Source organism: Cornus florida, unplaced genomic scaffold, assembly GCF_030987335.1.
Source record: "Cornus florida cultivar Cherokee Brave unplaced genomic scaffold, ASM3098733v1 CherokeeBrave_3.0.0_Hap2_Chr05, whole genome shotgun sequence".
NCBI lineage: Eukaryota > Viridiplantae > Streptophyta > Magnoliopsida > Cornales > Cornaceae > Cornus > Cornus florida.
The window spans coordinates 107104113-107122200 of NW_026775575.1; the positions used below are offsets into that span (position 1 = coordinate 107104113).

General features: G+C 33.6%; 1 protein-coding gene across 2 annotated transcripts; it reads left to right on the forward strand.

Moving 5' to 3' along the window:
- The first annotated feature begins 2052 nt into the window (after positions 1 to 2052).
- LOC132308335 (serine/threonine-protein kinase D6PKL2-like) lies at positions 2053 to 10847 on the forward strand. Of its 2 annotated transcripts, none has more exons than XM_059806390.1 (3): positions 2053 to 2259; positions 3170 to 4249; positions 9707 to 10847. In XM_059806390.1, exons 2-3 carry the CDS (start codon positions 3291 to 3293, stop codon positions 10578 to 10580), a joined length of 1833 nt encoding a protein of 610 aa, XP_059662373.1. In that variant the 5' UTR covers positions 2053 to 2259; positions 3170 to 3290; the 3' UTR covers positions 10581 to 10847. The 2 variants fall into 2 exon arrangements, with proteins under 2 accessions (XP_059662373.1, XP_059662374.1); XM_059806391.1 differs by lacking the exon at positions 2053 to 2259 and adding an exon at positions 2434 to 2660.
- The last annotated feature ends 7241 nt before the right edge of the window (positions 10848 to 18088 follow it).

An 18088-nucleotide genomic window follows, 5' to 3' on the forward strand; every position in this document is an offset into this window, starting at 1 on the left:
CCCATTCTCAATAATTCAATAGTCAAGTTCTTGTTCACATTGATTCAAGTATAAATCCGATCATAACTGTTAGATCTATATTTTTTTCTTAACAAAAAGACCTGGAACGTTCACATTTTAAGAAGACTTGAATAATGTTGTACTTTGAAAGTAAAAAAATACTATCTCTGTCCTAAAAAAGATGTCATGTTTAGGGAATCGTGACTTATACCACGGTTTCCCAAACATGACATCTTTTTTGAGATAGAGGAGTATCAGTGAATTGCTAACATTTGAATTGCTTGATGGTATGAAAATGTTTGCTTCCTCTGATAAAATCATCAACTTGCTAAATATTACGGAGTATTTAAAACCATTGCCCACATATAGCTGCCCCCTGCTGCCCACTATATATATATTTTTTATACATATATTTGTAAAAATTGATTAAATGCCCCCCCTAAAATTATTAAAATGGCTCCTCTGCCTCTGAATCTACTATATATATATATATTATTTTATGCATATAATTTGTAAATATTTATAAAAGACCCTCATAAAATTTATAAATTATCCAGATAAAATTATCTATTTCTAAAAACGTCTTTAATTCTTTATTCTTTGTCCATCTTATTCTTCAAATTTCCTCTTGTCATCTTCAAAAACTTTGCATTCTCTTCTTACAATTAAAACCTATTTTTTCCTTCAAAATTCTCTCATATTTTTTTCTTTTTATTTCATTTTCTTCTTAAAAAATTCCTTTTTCTTCTTAAAATTTTCTTTTTTCTTGCACTTATGCATAATTTATATACAATAATATTTCCACCTCCACTACCTTCCACCACCACCGTCACCGCCTTCCACCACCGCCACCACTACCGCTGCCGCCGCCACCACCTCCACTGCCTTCCACCATCATCATTACTGCCTTTCACCACTGTCTTCCACCACCACTACCACAGTCACCTCCATTGGCTTCCACCACTACTACCTACACCACTATTTCCTTCCACCACCACCACCACCACTCTACTACCACCACTTTCCACCAACACCATTGTCGCATTCCACCATTGCCATCATCATTGCCTTCCACCATTGCCATCGTTACCGTCTTCCAACACCACCACTTACACCATTACCGCTTTCCACCTCCACCACCATTGTCACCACCGCCATTGTCACCATTTATTTTTAAAAAATTATAGAAAAATATCATTTTGTTAATTAAATTTATTTGTTACTAAGAGGAATATTTTGAAGAACTCAATTTGAAATTTATTCCATTATAAATTTTAAATTGATCCAACCAAATACTAAAGTAGTTATTATCATTCTATTCTTACACATTTCATATTTACAACCAAAGAATAGAATGAGAATAACTATTTTATTCCATTCCCATTCTCAATAATTCTATAGTCAAGTTCTTGTTCACATTGATTCAAGTATAAATCCGATCATAACTGTTAGATCTATATATATTTTTTTTCAAAAATACCTGGAATGCTCACATTTTAAGAAGACTTGAATAGTATTGTACTTTGAAAGTAAAAAAGTATTATCTCTGTCCCAAAAAAGATGTCATGTTTAGGGAGTCGTGAATTGCTAACATTTGAATTGCTTGATGGTACGAAGATGTTTGCTTCCTCTGATAAAATCATCAACTTGTTAAATATTACGGAGTATTTAGAACCATTGCCCACATATAACTGCCCCCTGCTGCCCCAATATATATATATCTTTTATACATATATTTGTAAAAATTGATAAAATATCCCTCCTAAAATTATTAAAATGGCTCCCTGCCCCTTAACCAAATTATTGGCTCCTCCCCTGTATGTATAATGATTATGGAAAAAAAGATACACAACATGGCAAGCTGTTTTGGGACCACAAATTAGGGGCCATGAAGGACACAATAGGTCATTTCCAAGTAGTTGAAGCCCTAAATCGGAAGCTTAGAAGGTCCAGGCATGACAGACAGGTTGGAGGTCCATGTATTGATTCAGACCCTTGTGTTTGGGACAAAATTCAATGAAATAATTGAACGTGAAAAGCTTTACTTTAAGCTTTGACCCACCCCCATATTCTCTCAATCGATGGTATAGCTCGCAGACACACAACTCTTTCTATCACTCAAAGCTCCTCCATTTTTTTCTCTCCCCGCACAATTTAGGAGGAGGGTCACTCTTTATCTCTGTCTACAGTAGTGCTCTTTTTTTTCCCCCCTCACACTGCTAAAGCAAAACCCTAAAGTTCTGATCTTTGTATCTTCAGGTACTCTTTTTGGGCTTCTTTACTTTAATACTTTTGAACTGGTCCTGCTATATATGCTTGGTGCATTTGCTGTTCTACGCCTCTGTTTTGTTTTTTAGCTTATGTGTCTTTGTGGGGTTTTGGATCCTTTGGTAGGGTTTCCATAGAAAGAGGTGGGTCTGCGCTCAAGATCAAGATCTGTGTGCTTTTCATCAACCCTTTTTCTTTTTTATCTATTGTTTATCTTTGTGGGTTTGGTCTTATCCTTTTCTATATGTGGTTTTTTATTGTTACGAAGGGCTGCTGAGAAACTACATTTTGTGTGATATCATTGATTCATTCTTGTGATCCATACATTTCTAGAGCTTGACAATTTCATAGAAGGATTTATCTTTAATCTAGGGAAGGATTTGCATTTTGAGGTAGACGACTCTGAATCTTGTACTTTCATGATGAAATAATTTCTGGTTGGTATATGATTGATTTCTGGGAAGTAATATTTAATTTGGGTTTGCATGCTACTCTGAGCTTACATCTCCTATTTTGCTTTTTCTTAATTGTGTTTTAAAATTTATCATAGTTTGTTAATTAATTGTTAATTTTTTGATTCGTTGAACCAGAGGTTTCCATGCTTTCGTCTCTAGGTTTATTTGATGTATTTTAGATCCATTTGGTTCCTATATGAATCTGTCTTGATCTTGCTGATGGCTGGATCCGTTAGATTTGATGGTGAAACACAATGCACCCCCACACCCCCCCCCCCCCCCCCCCTCAAGACCACCATTTTTACTTAAATTTTGTTACTCGATTTTGATAGCCTATTTAAATTGGGGGTTTAAAACAACACAACCTCTGTTGATACTTTCTATATAAATCTTAATGCGGAACGAGCTTGGTTTTTTGGTAAATTTTATCTTCTGTTTTATTGTAGATACCCCTGTTGGAATTGAAGATGAAAAAATTTGGAACTGAGGATGGAGAAGTGGTGAACCTGGTGGCCGAGTAATGGGTTTGTTCAGTTGGATTAATTTAACGAGCCTGTATTTATTTCAATGGCCTCAAAATCTGGTGTCAAAACTTTGTCAGAAAAGAACAGAAAAACAATTGGCAATCGAACATTAGAAGTTAGTCCCCGGACGCCTTCACCTTTTCAGGTCCAGAAAACAAGTAAATCAGAGCCTGTTACACCTAAAGATCTGCCTAAAAATGTGCAACAAGCTGTCTCTAAGCAGGATACTGTAGATGGGATAGTGGACAAGAAATCTCATAATTCCCAGCAAAAGAGGTCTTCTAATCCTTCAGATGATAAATTAAATTTATCTTTGGCTAATTTGCAAGTACCAACAGGTGTAAGGTCTACAGTAAGTGATACTAGGGGCTCACTTGACAGTGGAACTAATCAGGAAAAGAGTACATCTGACTGTGGAACTGTGAACGATAACTCAGCTTCAGCTAAGGTTAGTGATGGGACAAGCAGCCTTGCAAAGACTAGTGGAAGTGCCAAAATTAGTGGTCGAGCTGATTTTGTTGAGAGTGGTAAGAGCAGCATATATAGAGGTAGTACAGGCAGTGACATAAGTGATGAAAGTACTTGTAGTAGCTTAAGTAGCAGTATTAGCAAACCTCATAAAGCAAATGACTCAAGATGGGAAGCCATCCAAGCTGTTCGAGCAAAAGATGGGGTCTTGGGCTTAGGCCATTTTAAATTGATGAAGAAGTTGGGCTGTGGGGATATTGGGAGTGTCTATCTTTCAGAATTGAATGGTACAAAGTGTTATTTTGCCATGAAGGTCATGGACAAAGCGTCACTAGCAAGCCGTAAGAAGCTTCTTCGTGCTCAGACAGAAAGAGAGATATTACAGTCTTTGGACCATCCCTTCCTTCCATCTTTATATACCCATTTTGAGACGGAAAAATTTTCGTGTTTGGTGATGGAGTTCTGCCCAGGAGGTGACTTGCACACACTTCGGCAGAGGCAACCAGGAAAACGTTTTTCTGAACAAGCTGTAAAGTATGGCACTTTTCTCTAATCAAATCTAAATATATTTATAATCTAGCATGGAGTGATTTTCTCTCTTTGAGATAGTTTTGGTGCATGCTCTGGTAAAATGTTTCTGGACAGTTTTCTTATGTTCCTTCCTTTATCCTGCTTTAAATTTATGGCTATATGATTATAAAATTTTATGTTTCCAAGCTAGAAAGATTTCTTTTTTATATTTTAATTCCTTTTACCAGTGTAAATTGTCAAAAGAACTATTCATGCTGACTAGAGCATACCACAGACCACGTTTTTTACTTTACTAGGGACCCTTGCTTAAAAACTGGCGTACAAGGAAGCTATATGGAGTAGAGCTAGACAACTTTTTTTTCCCCCTTCTAACCTGACCAATTTTATTGGTTGTACCATCTTGCAGTTTCTTGAATCTATATTTGTCATTCTTCACCAGCACAATTATTGTATTGCCCTGTGTTTTTGTTTTTGTCTTTTTGTTCATTAAGGGCACCATAAAAGGGGCGTAAATGTATAACAATGCATGTGCAGGGTATGTAATTTTACTAAAATCAAAAGAGCAAAAAAAAAAAATTCATGTTCCCCAAAAACTCAACAAAAGAATTTATAGAAATGGAATAAAACTCTATGATCAAAAGAAGTGCACAAAATTAATTGTTTCAATCCATGTGAAATTTGCCAAGGTCTTCCTATTTTTCAAATTCCAAAGCACACATAATGCAAAGAGGGGCCACCTTCCTGACTCTGCTCCCCTGGCATCCATCACTGTCTCTGCTAATTCACATGACCCGGAACAAAGAGAAAATCAAATTCCATATCTTCTGTGCCACTGTGCAGTGATACAAAAGGTGGCAAACTGACTCTTACTGGTTTTTGTGAAGTTTCTCTTCTTGAACTTGTGAATTGGTAGAATCGCATCCCAAGCTGCTGAACAAGCAAAAATATGTCAACCTTAATGGGGGTTTTTATCCACCAAACTATCCCCATGTGGGGTTTACTATTCTAATCATACATCAGGCCTTATAAAATAAGCCAACAGTGAAGATCCTTCCATTATCAATTACAGCAAATGTTGTTGCTCCTATTTTCTTCCTTACATGTCCGCAATTCATGGTACATAACTGCACTCCATATGGTCGTATGAAGCATGGTTGTTCTTCAAATTGTATTCTGTGGCTCTCTTTGATATGATGGACACATGCCCGATCAGGTACATTTTCTTAAGCACCCCTCAGCTTCATACTTTGTCCTCATATTAAAGGATGATTTCCTTGTCATTCTCAACTCCATTGGACCATCGAGCCAGGATTATGTAAATGGCCACTCATTATATTTCGTCACCGATATTTGCTATTTCGTGATTTCAGTTTACATCCTAATGAGCTTAAATATTGAATATATTATTATAGTCTTATTTGTTTTAACACTTTTAACATCTTCTTGGCAATTCTCACTAAGCATTTATCCCTAGTTTAATTTCATCAATTAGAAAACTATATCACTAGCAAATGCGATATGTTATGGGCATTCGTGTTATATATGCCCCAGTTTTTCCTCAATCATCATCCTTGCCATTTATCCCATATGAGTGTTTCTATTAGAAACCATGTCTCCTATTATATTTAATTTTATTAGATTAAAATGGGTAGAGTTAGTAAGGAAAAACATGGTCACACGTGGTCTGATTGAGTCTATTTCCTTAGAGCAGAATGGAAAAATTGGATTCATATCAAGCGTGTGAATAAATCCCCATCCTGAGACGAAGGTGGTACAGAAGAGAGAGATAGATTCCTATTCCATTCACGTAGCTGCACCTCAGATCTTGAAACACCTGCCCCCCCTCCCACACTGGTACAGCAATTCCATAATACTACACTACCAAAGAAGACAAGAAAGCTACTGTGATTCATATGCCACAAGTCAGATTATATTATATATAGTCATCGAAACTTATACCTGTTAGTGAATAACTCCATTGCTTCCAATCCCAAGTAGCTGGGAAAAGGTTTTGTTGAGTTGAGTTTTTGTTCGACAATATTTTGGGTGCATTACTACTCTTTTTTTCCCCATATATGGGTACAATAATGTATTTTCACCATTCATTTAGTATATTCTTTTTCTTATATGATTTTATTTATGTCATCATTCCAAATATACCTACTTCTAAAACTTGTGCTTAATTTTCGTGATTCTTCCCCTGTATAAGAACTCCACTTTGGTGGGAAAATGAAACCTATTTTCTTTTATCCCATCAAGACTACTGAATTCTTATAAATCTAAGATCTGCCGATGGTTTTTATTATATGATTTCTACAAAGTTAGTCTTGCAACATGTCCTAAGTTGCTCAATTTAAAAACTCTCTGGACATCCCATTGATGGTCTTAACACATTAATACTTTCTACTTTGAAATACTGTTTATCTCCCCAATCTTTCAAATATGCATGCTTCTTTTTCATCATAGTACTGTTTGGATGTTCTTATCCCTCAAACTAAACCTACTATTATTTCCTAACCTTATTATTTGTTGTTTTATTTTTAATCTTTTCTCATCTTATTCTTTAACCAAAATTTTTAACTTTACCTTCTCCAGTGTATTTCAACTTAATTATCCAATGACAAGCCTATTTTTTTTCATTTTCCCTTAGATTCTGAAGATTGTTGTAACAAAACATTAATTTCATTTAGCATGATACTAATCCCATCCCTGATGTGTACATTCTCAAATTTCATATTTTACATATAAGTGGTCTTCAAATTATTTATTTATATATTTTTATTTTGTTTCATCTTGTTTAAAATGCCAAAAAGATCAAGGGATGCAGAGGTTGGAAAATACATTTGAAGTTCAATAGAGTTTGGTATTTAACTAAACCATACTCCTGCAAGCTAATGTTAATAAGTTATTGATGGTGAGAGCCAGAAGGGAAGTTCCACATCTGATTTTCTTGGAAATTTTCCTCTGCTTTGAGTTCGTTTTCCCATGCTTTTACTATAGAACTCTCCATTTCCAAATTAAGCCAATAGATATTACTTTTTGTTATTATTATCCTCTCTTTTTTTCTTTGGCAAGATTTTCCTCTAATTTGATTCTCAAGAGAGTGCAAAATTTTTCAATCTGGTACTACCATTTTGCCCAAGAAGGGCTTATCCTGTTATCTTTAGGTTTTCCATAGGCCTAAACATGAAAACATATTTAACCCCTTGATACTGGATCTGTACCTGTGTTATTTTCTGTTTGTTTTGCCTATATTAAGATGTATACTCTTAGCAATATACCTATTTTTAGGTCCTTGGTTTCGTTATGCCTATTGTCTCTTATGTTTGGAAATTGTCGTATGGTTTCATTGAGGGACACACAGCCTGACATAAGCATTAAATCTTTTTTAAATAGAAATAATAGCCTACCACTTTAGGGCCATGTGAGGGGATCATGGACCTCAAATATGGCATAGATTGCTCATTTAATAGGAGCAGGTGGCTTCAAGGGGAAGATGCAGATTTCTGTGCCTGCAATACATCAGAGTGAGGTTAATATGACTGCTTCCTTTTTTCTTTGCTCCCACTTACTTTTAAATGGCGGTGGCTGATGCAATATTTTAGTAGCATTTGCTAATTTAGACAGACAATTTTTAGATGCATTTCAGACATGCTACTAACAACTCTAGATCTATTCGTTTGAGGCGTCATGTTAAAAATGTCTTTGGGCATGATATCTGTTTCATGGTCCCTATCACCTGCCAAGTTACAAGATCGGCATTATATATGTAAATAAAAAACCACATATTATGGGGAAGTTATTAGAGAAACCAGAGGTTAGAACATAGATATTCAATCTAATAACAGCAACTAACGTTTATTATTTAAAGGATGTGTCGTAATTGGAGATCCTACATGAGTGAAAAAGCTGTTATTTGCTCTTGAGGAAACATAAGCAAGAGAGTTATCATTTCCATACCAGGTAAGAAGCACGGACACTTCTATGAGGTGCCGTGCCTATGTCTGACACTGACACTCCTAGACATGTGTTTGATGCTTCATGGCAATGTCCATTATTTAAAAATAAATGTAATTATTTCGGACACTTGGTCAACACATCTCGGACCTCGACACATTTAGGACACTTGTTCAACAAATTCCGAACACTGCCAATACATTTCGGACACTCAACCAACACATGCTACACTCTCCGTCTTATATAAATAAAAAACACACGATAGTCCTGAAAAAAATATTATGAAAATACATCAAAGTGTTCAACCTCTAAGGAACAAAAACATAACTATAATGACAAGATATAATAGTAATATATATTTTATAGAAAAATAAAAATTAGAAGGTATAATAGTAATATCGTATATACTATAACAAAATCTTTTTGATATTTGAATAGCATCATCTTCTAACTTATGTAACTTTATATAGAATTTATAAATTAATTAAAGTTCTATGCTTGTCGCATTCAAAAGCTATATAAATAAAAATTTATATTTATATTAGCCATGTCCATGTCGGCGTATCCATGTCGTATCAGGTCTGTGTCCTGTGTTCGAATCCGTGCTTCTTAGCATACCAGACTTGTAATAATCGGACTCCTGATGACTAAGTATCAACATACCAAAAATCCAAAAATTTTGTACATCGTACCTTGATTAACTTTATGGATATGCATGTGAACTGCAGTAGGCCAATTATTTCCCCTTATTTCCCCTTAAGTTCCACTCTGTCCAGAATCGAAGTTGTGGATGCTTTGTACCTCAGATTTAGGTTATGGGAAAGGAAAAATGTGAGACCTGAATATCTTGCGGTTGGAGATGTGAAGAAATAAGGAGACTGTTAGAAGGTGTGTGACTGTGATAAGCATCACACACACACACACACATATATATTTCTTTTCTTTTCTAAACGGGGTTTCCGGGGCGATCCACAGGACCTTTGCAAAGCGACCCCTCCACACGAATTGGGTAAAAGCTCGGACTATATCCGTGGTTGTGACCCCTCCACACGAATCCTTAATGCTTCCCGAGGCACTAAGGATAAGCATCATATTTTAAGTTTGGCTTCTGTCGTTGGCCTGTAAAATTAGATCTGTTCAGGAACCAAATCAGAACAGTTAAGTGGGAAGGAAGAAGGTCAGGTCAATGTGGGTTGATGGAAGCAGGAATATACAAGGTTGTTAGGATCGGGATTCTACGTAGGATCGATGAGGGGTCCATAGGATCGGGAATTGTAGGATCGGATCGAGAATCATAAGATTCTATAAAATTATTAGAAAAGTAACTCAAACTAACTTTCTATATCGAAAATATTTGATATAAGTAGAGAATAAGGCTAAATCATTGTTGCTTTCTCTAATTTCATGTCACCTAAAGGCAAAGACTAGAAGCTGTTGTTCTCTTGAGCTTATATCGTTATTTTGTTATTTAATTGTGATGTTCTTTTGAATTTCTCTATTCAGGTTCTATGTAGCAGAGGTCCTTCTTGCTCTGGAATACCTGCACATGCTCGGGGTTGTCTACCGTGATCTCAAGCCAGAAAATGTCCTAGTGAGGGAAGATGGACACATAATGCTTTCTGACTTTGATCTCTCCCTCCGCTGCACTGTCAGCCCAACACTTGTGAAGTCCTCATCCGTTGAAACTGACCCCTTCCGGAAGAACCCCGTTTATTGTGTACAACCTGCTTGCATTGAGCCATCTTGTATCCAGCCATCCTGTGTGGTGCCAACATGTTTTTCCCCTAGCTTCTTTTCAAGTAAATCCAAGAAAGAGCGAAAGCCCAAGAATGAAATTGGAAACCAAGTCAGCCCATTGCCAGAGCTTATTGCAGAGCCATCCGGGGCACGCTCAATGTCGTTTGTGGGGACCCATGAATATTTAGCACCTGAAATCATCAAAGGTGAAGGGCATGGCAGTGCTGTGGATTGGTGGACTTTCGGAATCTTTCTGTATGAACTATTGTTTGGTAAGACTCCTTTCAAGGGATCAGGGAATCGAGCCACCCTGTTCAATGTTGTGGGTCAGCCACTGCGATTCCCGGAGTCACCCTCTGTCAGTTTTTCGGCAAGGGATCTTATAAGGGGATTGCTAGTGAAAGAGCCACAGCATAGGTTGGCATACAAACGAGGAGCAACAGAAATTAAACAGCATCCCTTCTTCGAAGGTGTAAATTGGGCTTTGATTCGATGTGCAAGTCCGCCAGCAATCCCTATGCCAGTTGATATTGAAGGAATTCGAGCCCCGAAGGCATCAAGTGGTGAAAAAACCGCTGCTGCTGTTGTTACCCGTGATCAGAAAAGTTCTGATAATTATCTTGAATTTGATTTCTTTTAACGGTTTCCAGAACCAATTCCAATTTGTTTTCCAGAGGAAATGTGTAGGGTTCCTGAACATTTCGAGATGTTCTAGATGATGACGATTCCAGGGTTCTTGTATTGATGTCAATGATCAATGATTGTTTTATGTTGTTATTCAAATTTGTTGCTCAGTGGAGAAAATTAGAAATTTGTTGTATTGTAAAAGATAAAAATACTGATGCTGTGAATGCATAATGTGAATTCAGTCATTGATCTTTTCCTATGAAATGTTTAAAACAGAAAACTTGAAATGTGTTGGATGTTTTCTTACCAGAAAATAACTACTCCCTGAAGCTGCATTGATCCATTTTGTTCTGCAGAGCATTTGTAGCTGGATATGTGGTTAAGACCTATCTTTAGGGTCTAAATTTTCGTTGGACATCTAAATGTGCCCTTCCTAATCAAACATGAGATAAGCTTGACGCGGTCAGTCCGAATACAAGTTGACAGCTAGATTGGAAGGAAAGGAGGATTGTTTTTTGGGTAAGGGGAATGATAAAACAGAAGGGAAAGTCCATTCCCTCTGGGTTCTTCCAGAAGTCGGAGAAAAGGGAAAGTATCAAATGTATAATATATGAATTGGGTTTTGTGATAAACTGAATTGAATATGTAACCTCACATCTTCAGTCCTCCTGTTCAAAATTGATGTTTTGAACTAAATTTACTCCGATCTCAATTTCAATGCCTGTTCAGAAACATAATGTTATTAATTATGAAATCATATTCCAATAATTGTTTTATTATTAAACTTTTTTTTTTCCTTCTTTTATAATTGATTTTATATTTTTAATTACAATGTTAATAAATTTATAATAGAATTATTAAGTATTTATTAATTACTTAGATTTTTTGAAATTATCTTGACCTTATTTAATTTTTAATTTTATTAAAAATTACACACATACCGACGACCTGAACCCATATTGTCTCATTACAACTCAAGTAAGCTAGGTGTAACTAATTTTAGCCGTCTCATTTTCTTGTATATTGGCAATAATAATAATAATGAAATTCACAAGTCTACTATTCTCCTGTTTAGATTCAACGTAAACTTCACGACCTATGTAGTATTAATGTAATTTAATGAATGAATCACCGGTCTTCTTCTGGTTTGGTGACTTTTCATTTTTTATTTTTTCCTGGTTTGATGACTTTTTAGCTGAAAGGCTGAAAAATATATAAAATTAAAATTGAATGAATGAATGATGTCCATCCAAGTAGTGATATATATATATATATATATAATTAAAATTGAATGAATGAATGATGTCCATCCAAGTAGTGATATATATATATATATATATTGGGAAGAGAATATCCCTAGTGCTGGTATGGCATAATATATAAGATCCACCGACAATTAAAGAGTACTAGAAAAAAAAAATTCCATTCATTTATTTATTCGGCAACACATAATTGTGAAGCAGAAAGGTGGTGAATAATGGTGCCCCTATTGTGGTCCTTTGTATCTCTGTCCCTGTCTACTATATTATTTGTGAAAGATATTTGAAATTAAAAAATATAAAGTGGAATATTCATATTTTCCCTTTTTGAATTTTATTCTAAAATCTATTTTGTTTGAATCATCAATTAATTGAGAAGATATTGGGTGGCCGAATATCCTGACCAATCAAAACATCCATGTCTTTATTGTAACAGAATATTTTAGATCTTCTTAACATCATTATGTCACATAAAATTTATACCGAATTATTTTCAAATTAAATTATAAAGTAATGTATAATGTTGGTATCTTTAATTTTTGATATGGTATACAAATGTGTGTATATATTTTAAATTTTATATTTATATATTATTTTATTATGTGTGCTTGTAACCGTGTGTATTGTTTGTCATATTAGTTCAAAGTGTATGCTTGAATAGAAACATTTTAAATTACATGTATAAGCGTGTTAATATATATACGGGAAATTCAATTTACAATAAATTTTTTCAACTTAAAAGATCTTAATCCTTTACTAAATTCTTTACAATTTAGACAGTAGACATGTAGAAAAGTGAGTATTTATGAAAATATTGTGTATAAATGTACTTATGTGTACTGTGTACAAGTATATAAGTTTGTGTATAAAATTATGCACGTATACACTGTATATGTATGTATTTATATATGTTTTTTATTTATTTATCAATTTTGTATACACTTGTGTATTGTATTGTTTGACCAAAGTGGGGTGGCAGTCGGCAGCCCCAACCGAATGTATTTAAGGGAAGGGAACACAATTATTTCACATTTAAAAAAAGACCATTATCACTAAAATACTAAAAAATTTCGTATAAGTAATTTTTGAAGTTCTGTATATTCCTTTTTTTATTCCCTCTATTCTTTTTCTTCTCTCTCAGGTTTTGTTTTTGTTTGTTTAACGGTTTACATGCAACCAAACACTTGAAACCGTTGAAAACATTTATTTGTCAAAACAAATGGAGTACAGTATATATATATATGTGTGTGTGTGTGTGTGTGTTAAATATATCTATATAAAATATATAAATAGTATAGAAGTATCCCACATTTTTTAGAATTGACGGTGGAACTTACAAGACCACGTATATTAAAATTTGGTTGTGATTTAACAACTTGAGCCAGAAGAAGTATAAACTAATTCAATAGGGTGCAATATTATTAACCTTTTGCAAATGGCCTTTGTTAATCTTGCCATGCACTAAACAAAAATAAATTCATTTTAATAATCTTTACTTGAATGGTTCAGCACAAGCATGTGTGACCTAATATGGTGAGTGTTACCCAAGATTCTCTATACATACAGAATTAAACATGTATCTATAATCATGCACCACTCTAGATCTACCCAACCTAAATAATTTATTCATTATTTGAGCATCTTTTGGAATAGTGTTGACATGTGATGTTAGGAATCTTTGGGCATTATGCTTCTTTTCCTTCTTTTGTTTTGTTTTGCTTTTTGTTTTTGTTTTTGTTTCTTTTCTTTTTCCCTGATGCGTGTGTTGCGTTGTTGATTAGGTACATTAATTAACTCGAACTTGGCTTTTGATGCTTGATAAATTGAGTTTCTATCAACTATTACACCAAACAATAATGAAATTAAAATGATATATTATTCGACTTTGAGACTAAATCCGATGATGATGTATCATTTGCTCAACTATGATAGTTGAACATCTAGTAACTCCAAAGGAAATTTATATTCATGCAAAAACTTTTGTTAGTAGTGAAATAGCGGGTCAAGGAGGTTGCATAAATTTGTTGAAGGTTTTCCAACTAATATTAACAAGGTAAAAATTATTTTTATGATAAAATCATAACTTTTTTGGCCGACTTTGTAATATATAATGTGGTGATGGTTTTGTATATTCAATTGAAATCATGATATATATAATAATGTTAAGGCATCCGCCAAAAAAAAAAAAAAAAAACAAACATTCATGGAGTTTCATTTGAGACATGTACAAGTTCTTCCCGACATTGTGTTGATGATATAAACTAGAATTAAGAATGTTTATATTACCCTCTTCGATCATTTTGAGGGAAGGTGACACAACTTTATATGACAAAAAATATATATATTTTTCTATTTTTAATCCAAGCATGGGAAAAAGAAACTGATAAAAGTTCGGAAAAAAAGGGTTAACCAAGCAATTGACCTTTGCTCCATCTTCGGCAATTATTTAGGGATGTACCAGTTCACAATAGTTCTTAGAAATTGAAATTGGAACCAAAATCGTTGGGACATGGAACTGGAACCGAACTGATTCCACGATTCCTTTTTTTTATTAGCAATATATTGGGACCACATTTATGTCAATACCATTTAGTTAATGATTCTAAACATGTTCTTTGTTTATTTTGACATATAATATAGTACACAAGAACAAACATTTATTTCTGAAAAAAAAAACACATTTATTTTATATATATATATATATATATATATATATATATCTATATTACAATTTTGATGGAGAGATTTAACATGAATATTCTTCTAATAGGATTATTGTAGCATATAATCATAATATTTTTAAAATTTAGAGTCAAATAAGCATCAATAGACATATATTTTAGTTATTATATAATTTAAAAATAATATATATAATTATTAGTACGGTTTTGGTTCTAGACTAAAAATTGATAGCTCCAAAATTTTAGAACCGAAATCGAAACCAAATCAATGAGGAACTAAAATCGAAACACCGATTCGGTTCAATTTCACCAATTCTTTGTGCCACCCTACAAATATTATCCCTATTGAGATTGATCCAAACCACCATTTTAAAAATGTAGGATTCCTTTTCCTTGATCCCTTCAACTTCAATTTTGTTCTTCTAAGTCTTTAAAGCATATTTGTCACTTTGACTTTTCTTTTGGAATACATTAATGATTAATCATAGAATTCACTCTTGATCAAGTAAAAATTATTAATTAAATCAATAAGGGGAATATCTTTTTTAAATGTAGAAAGGCGACTTAAATTTTTCTTACTAATTGTAAAAAATGCTAAGATGCAATAGATCCTATGGATATAGATGGATGATGGTGTCTTAGATTCATAGGAGTATCAGCAAGCTTATAGCCCAACAAATGCTTTTGAATATTTCCACTTCTAATATTCAACTTAATGGATTTTCAGTCAAAACATTTTTGAGATAGTAATTTATATCTGAAATCTATCAATATGAGCTTTTAACCAAAAGTAAAAAACAAAAGGTGGTGTTTACCTCTGTGCATATCAACTAAGCCCTATCACATATGTAGAATTGAAATAGATCCTATGGATATAGATGGATGATGGTGTCTTAGATTCATAGGAGTATCAGCAAGCTTATAGCCCAACAAATGCTTTTGAATATTTCCACTTCTAATATTCAACTTAATGGATTTTCAGTCAAAACATTTTTGAGATAGTAATTTATATCTGAAATCTATCAATATGAGCTTTTAACCAAAAGTAAAAAACAAAAGGTGGTGTTTACCTCTGTGCATATCAACTAAGCCCTATCACATATGTAGAATTGAAATGGAGCTTATAGTATAAAATTTTCTATTCATGGGGAGAATTAAGTGAAAAATTCTTCTATGGTCTCGTATAATATATATATATCCGTGCAGTCGGAACATCGAAGGTGCTTACTTTACATTCATACTAAATTATTTTCAGAGGAAGATTAGGGAGATTTCTTGATTTCTGAATTATAGATTCAAACGTCATTAATAATGTATGTAATTTTTTATTGGGATTTCAAGACACCAAAAACGTCAGTGATGGAGAGACATAACCTCAACTTGGATTACAGGACTTTCAAATTATCAAAAAACTCTCAGTAATGGAAAGACATACTTTTTACTTGATTCGTAGAACATCAAAACACAAGAAAGCTCAGCGATGGAAAGCCATTAACTTGAGTAGTAAGACATCGTAAGAATTAGACATACACAACCTTATCGGGTTCGAATAAATACTCTCCGTGACAGCACGCACTCAATTGAAGTTGCTCAGAAGGAAAAAGTAAGCTCTATGACTAAGCCAACATTTGACAGCCCATGTAGGTTGGTCAATAAGCTCATGCCCTAAGAATGCTAAGGTTTCATGTTTGGGTCAAACATTGCATCCACGAATACTACTAACAAATGTTGTAGCGTTTTACCTACGCTATGATTTCAGCTTTTATCAATTGTGTAATCAAATTTATTTTTAGTAATCGTTGCTTTTTGACCAAAAAAAAAAAAAAAACTTTGACATTTGCTCCTAGCTTTATGGTTGTTACATAGCCCATAAGTTTAGAATATATAAAATCAGACTCGTTGCATTACTATTTTAATTTAGAATCATTTCATTACTATTTTAATCAAAATAAAACTAATTTAAATTTGAACTAACATGGTCACGATTTCTATAATGGAAATCATTTAAATCCTAAGTTTTTTTTTTTTTTTTTTTTTTCGAAAGGTTAAACAAATTATTGAAGTCCTAGGTTGAACACTTGAGCATGGACATGCCACATGAAGGAAGTGATATCTATGAAGATAATAAAAGATTTTTTCAACCTTGCAATTGATATTAATAGCGCATTCAGTGATAATTTTTCAGTATTTGCTTCAGTCACTCAAAAGCTGTGTGTGTGTGTGAGAGAGAGAGAGAGAGTTGTTTGTGTTCCGGTTAGTAGTTGGCAATCTCGAATGATTTTCAGCAAATTAAGAAGGTTTAATGAATATAATATATAGTTTATTGTCCAACTAATTTAATTAAACACTGTATCACTCCTCCTAATTTAATTAAACACAAGTCCACCCAATAACGGTGGTTGAAGGCAGTGACAATGGTGGAAGTCGGTGGTGACAGTGAAGGTGACTATGGTGGAAGGCAACAGAGGTGGTGGCGGCGTGGTGGTTGAAGGCGGCAACAATTGTGGCAATGACAGCGACGATGGTGAAAGACGGCAGTGGTTGTGGTGGATGATGGTGGTGGCGGTGATAATGATTTTTGGACTTAGAACATAAAAGTATTTTTGAGAATTTGATTTAAATATATATATATTATATATTTGGGAATGTTTATAAGTTTAATTGTGAAATAAATTTTCATTCGCATGATGAATAGATTTTCATTTAAATAGAATGACCATTCTCAATTTACATTACATACCAAACAAATGAATGTTTGGAATGTGCATTATAACTCCTAATTTGATTAAACATAGTCCACTTCAAATTTTATGAAAAAAATTGATATACAAACCGACTTGATTGAAAAAAATATCAACAGAGCTTTCTTAGTTAGGAGTTGGGACGAGGAATATGAATATTTTGGTGTGGTCCGTGTGGACACCACTAATAAAAATTCAGTTACAACAGCAACAATAACGATCCACATTGCTCCAAAGTTAATTTTTCCTCATGCTTACGTTGGAGACTCTCAATTCCCATGTGATGTAGATCTATGAGTGAAAGTGATGAACTTAAATGAGTTGTTGGATGAGAGAAGACAGATACACCATCAATGCCTGGGAGTAATCCGAACAAATAAATTGTATGGTACTCTCAATTATACTGTCTTTGATATATATATATATATATATATATCAAGTTGAAACAAACACACAAACATTTATAATATTATCTTTTAAAAAATTAAACAACATTCAATTTTTTTATTTTTTTATTTTTTATAAAGAGTGATCATATGAACATTTCAATTAATCTCCATTAAACTTACTTTTAATGTATTAAAATGTAACAAATCTGTATAAGTATCAATTTTCGTTTTTGAAATAGTAATATATTATGGGACACATATCTTCATTATTCCTACATGGGTTTGCTTTAATATATAATGCTTCTCACTCACACACACACACACACACACATAAAGCATACATAGATCTGGTACAGTAAGACGTGCATTGTACTTATGCAAAGGTGCCACTCTACTACCTTTATGCATTATTTGGTCGGAAGATAAATTTAGAAAAAAAAAATTAAAAATT

What these genes read in the sequence shown, in the direction of transcription:
- LOC132308335 (XM_059806390.1), top strand. Translation starts at nt 3,291, where the DNA reads ATGGCCTCAAAATCTGGTGTCAAAACTTTGTCAGAAAAGAACAGAAAA. An exon ending in TTTTCTGAACAAGCTGTAAA is followed by an intron (nt 4,250 to 9,706) that starts GTATGGCACTTT and finishes TTCTCTATTCAG; the next exon opens with GTTCTATGTAGCAGAGGTCC.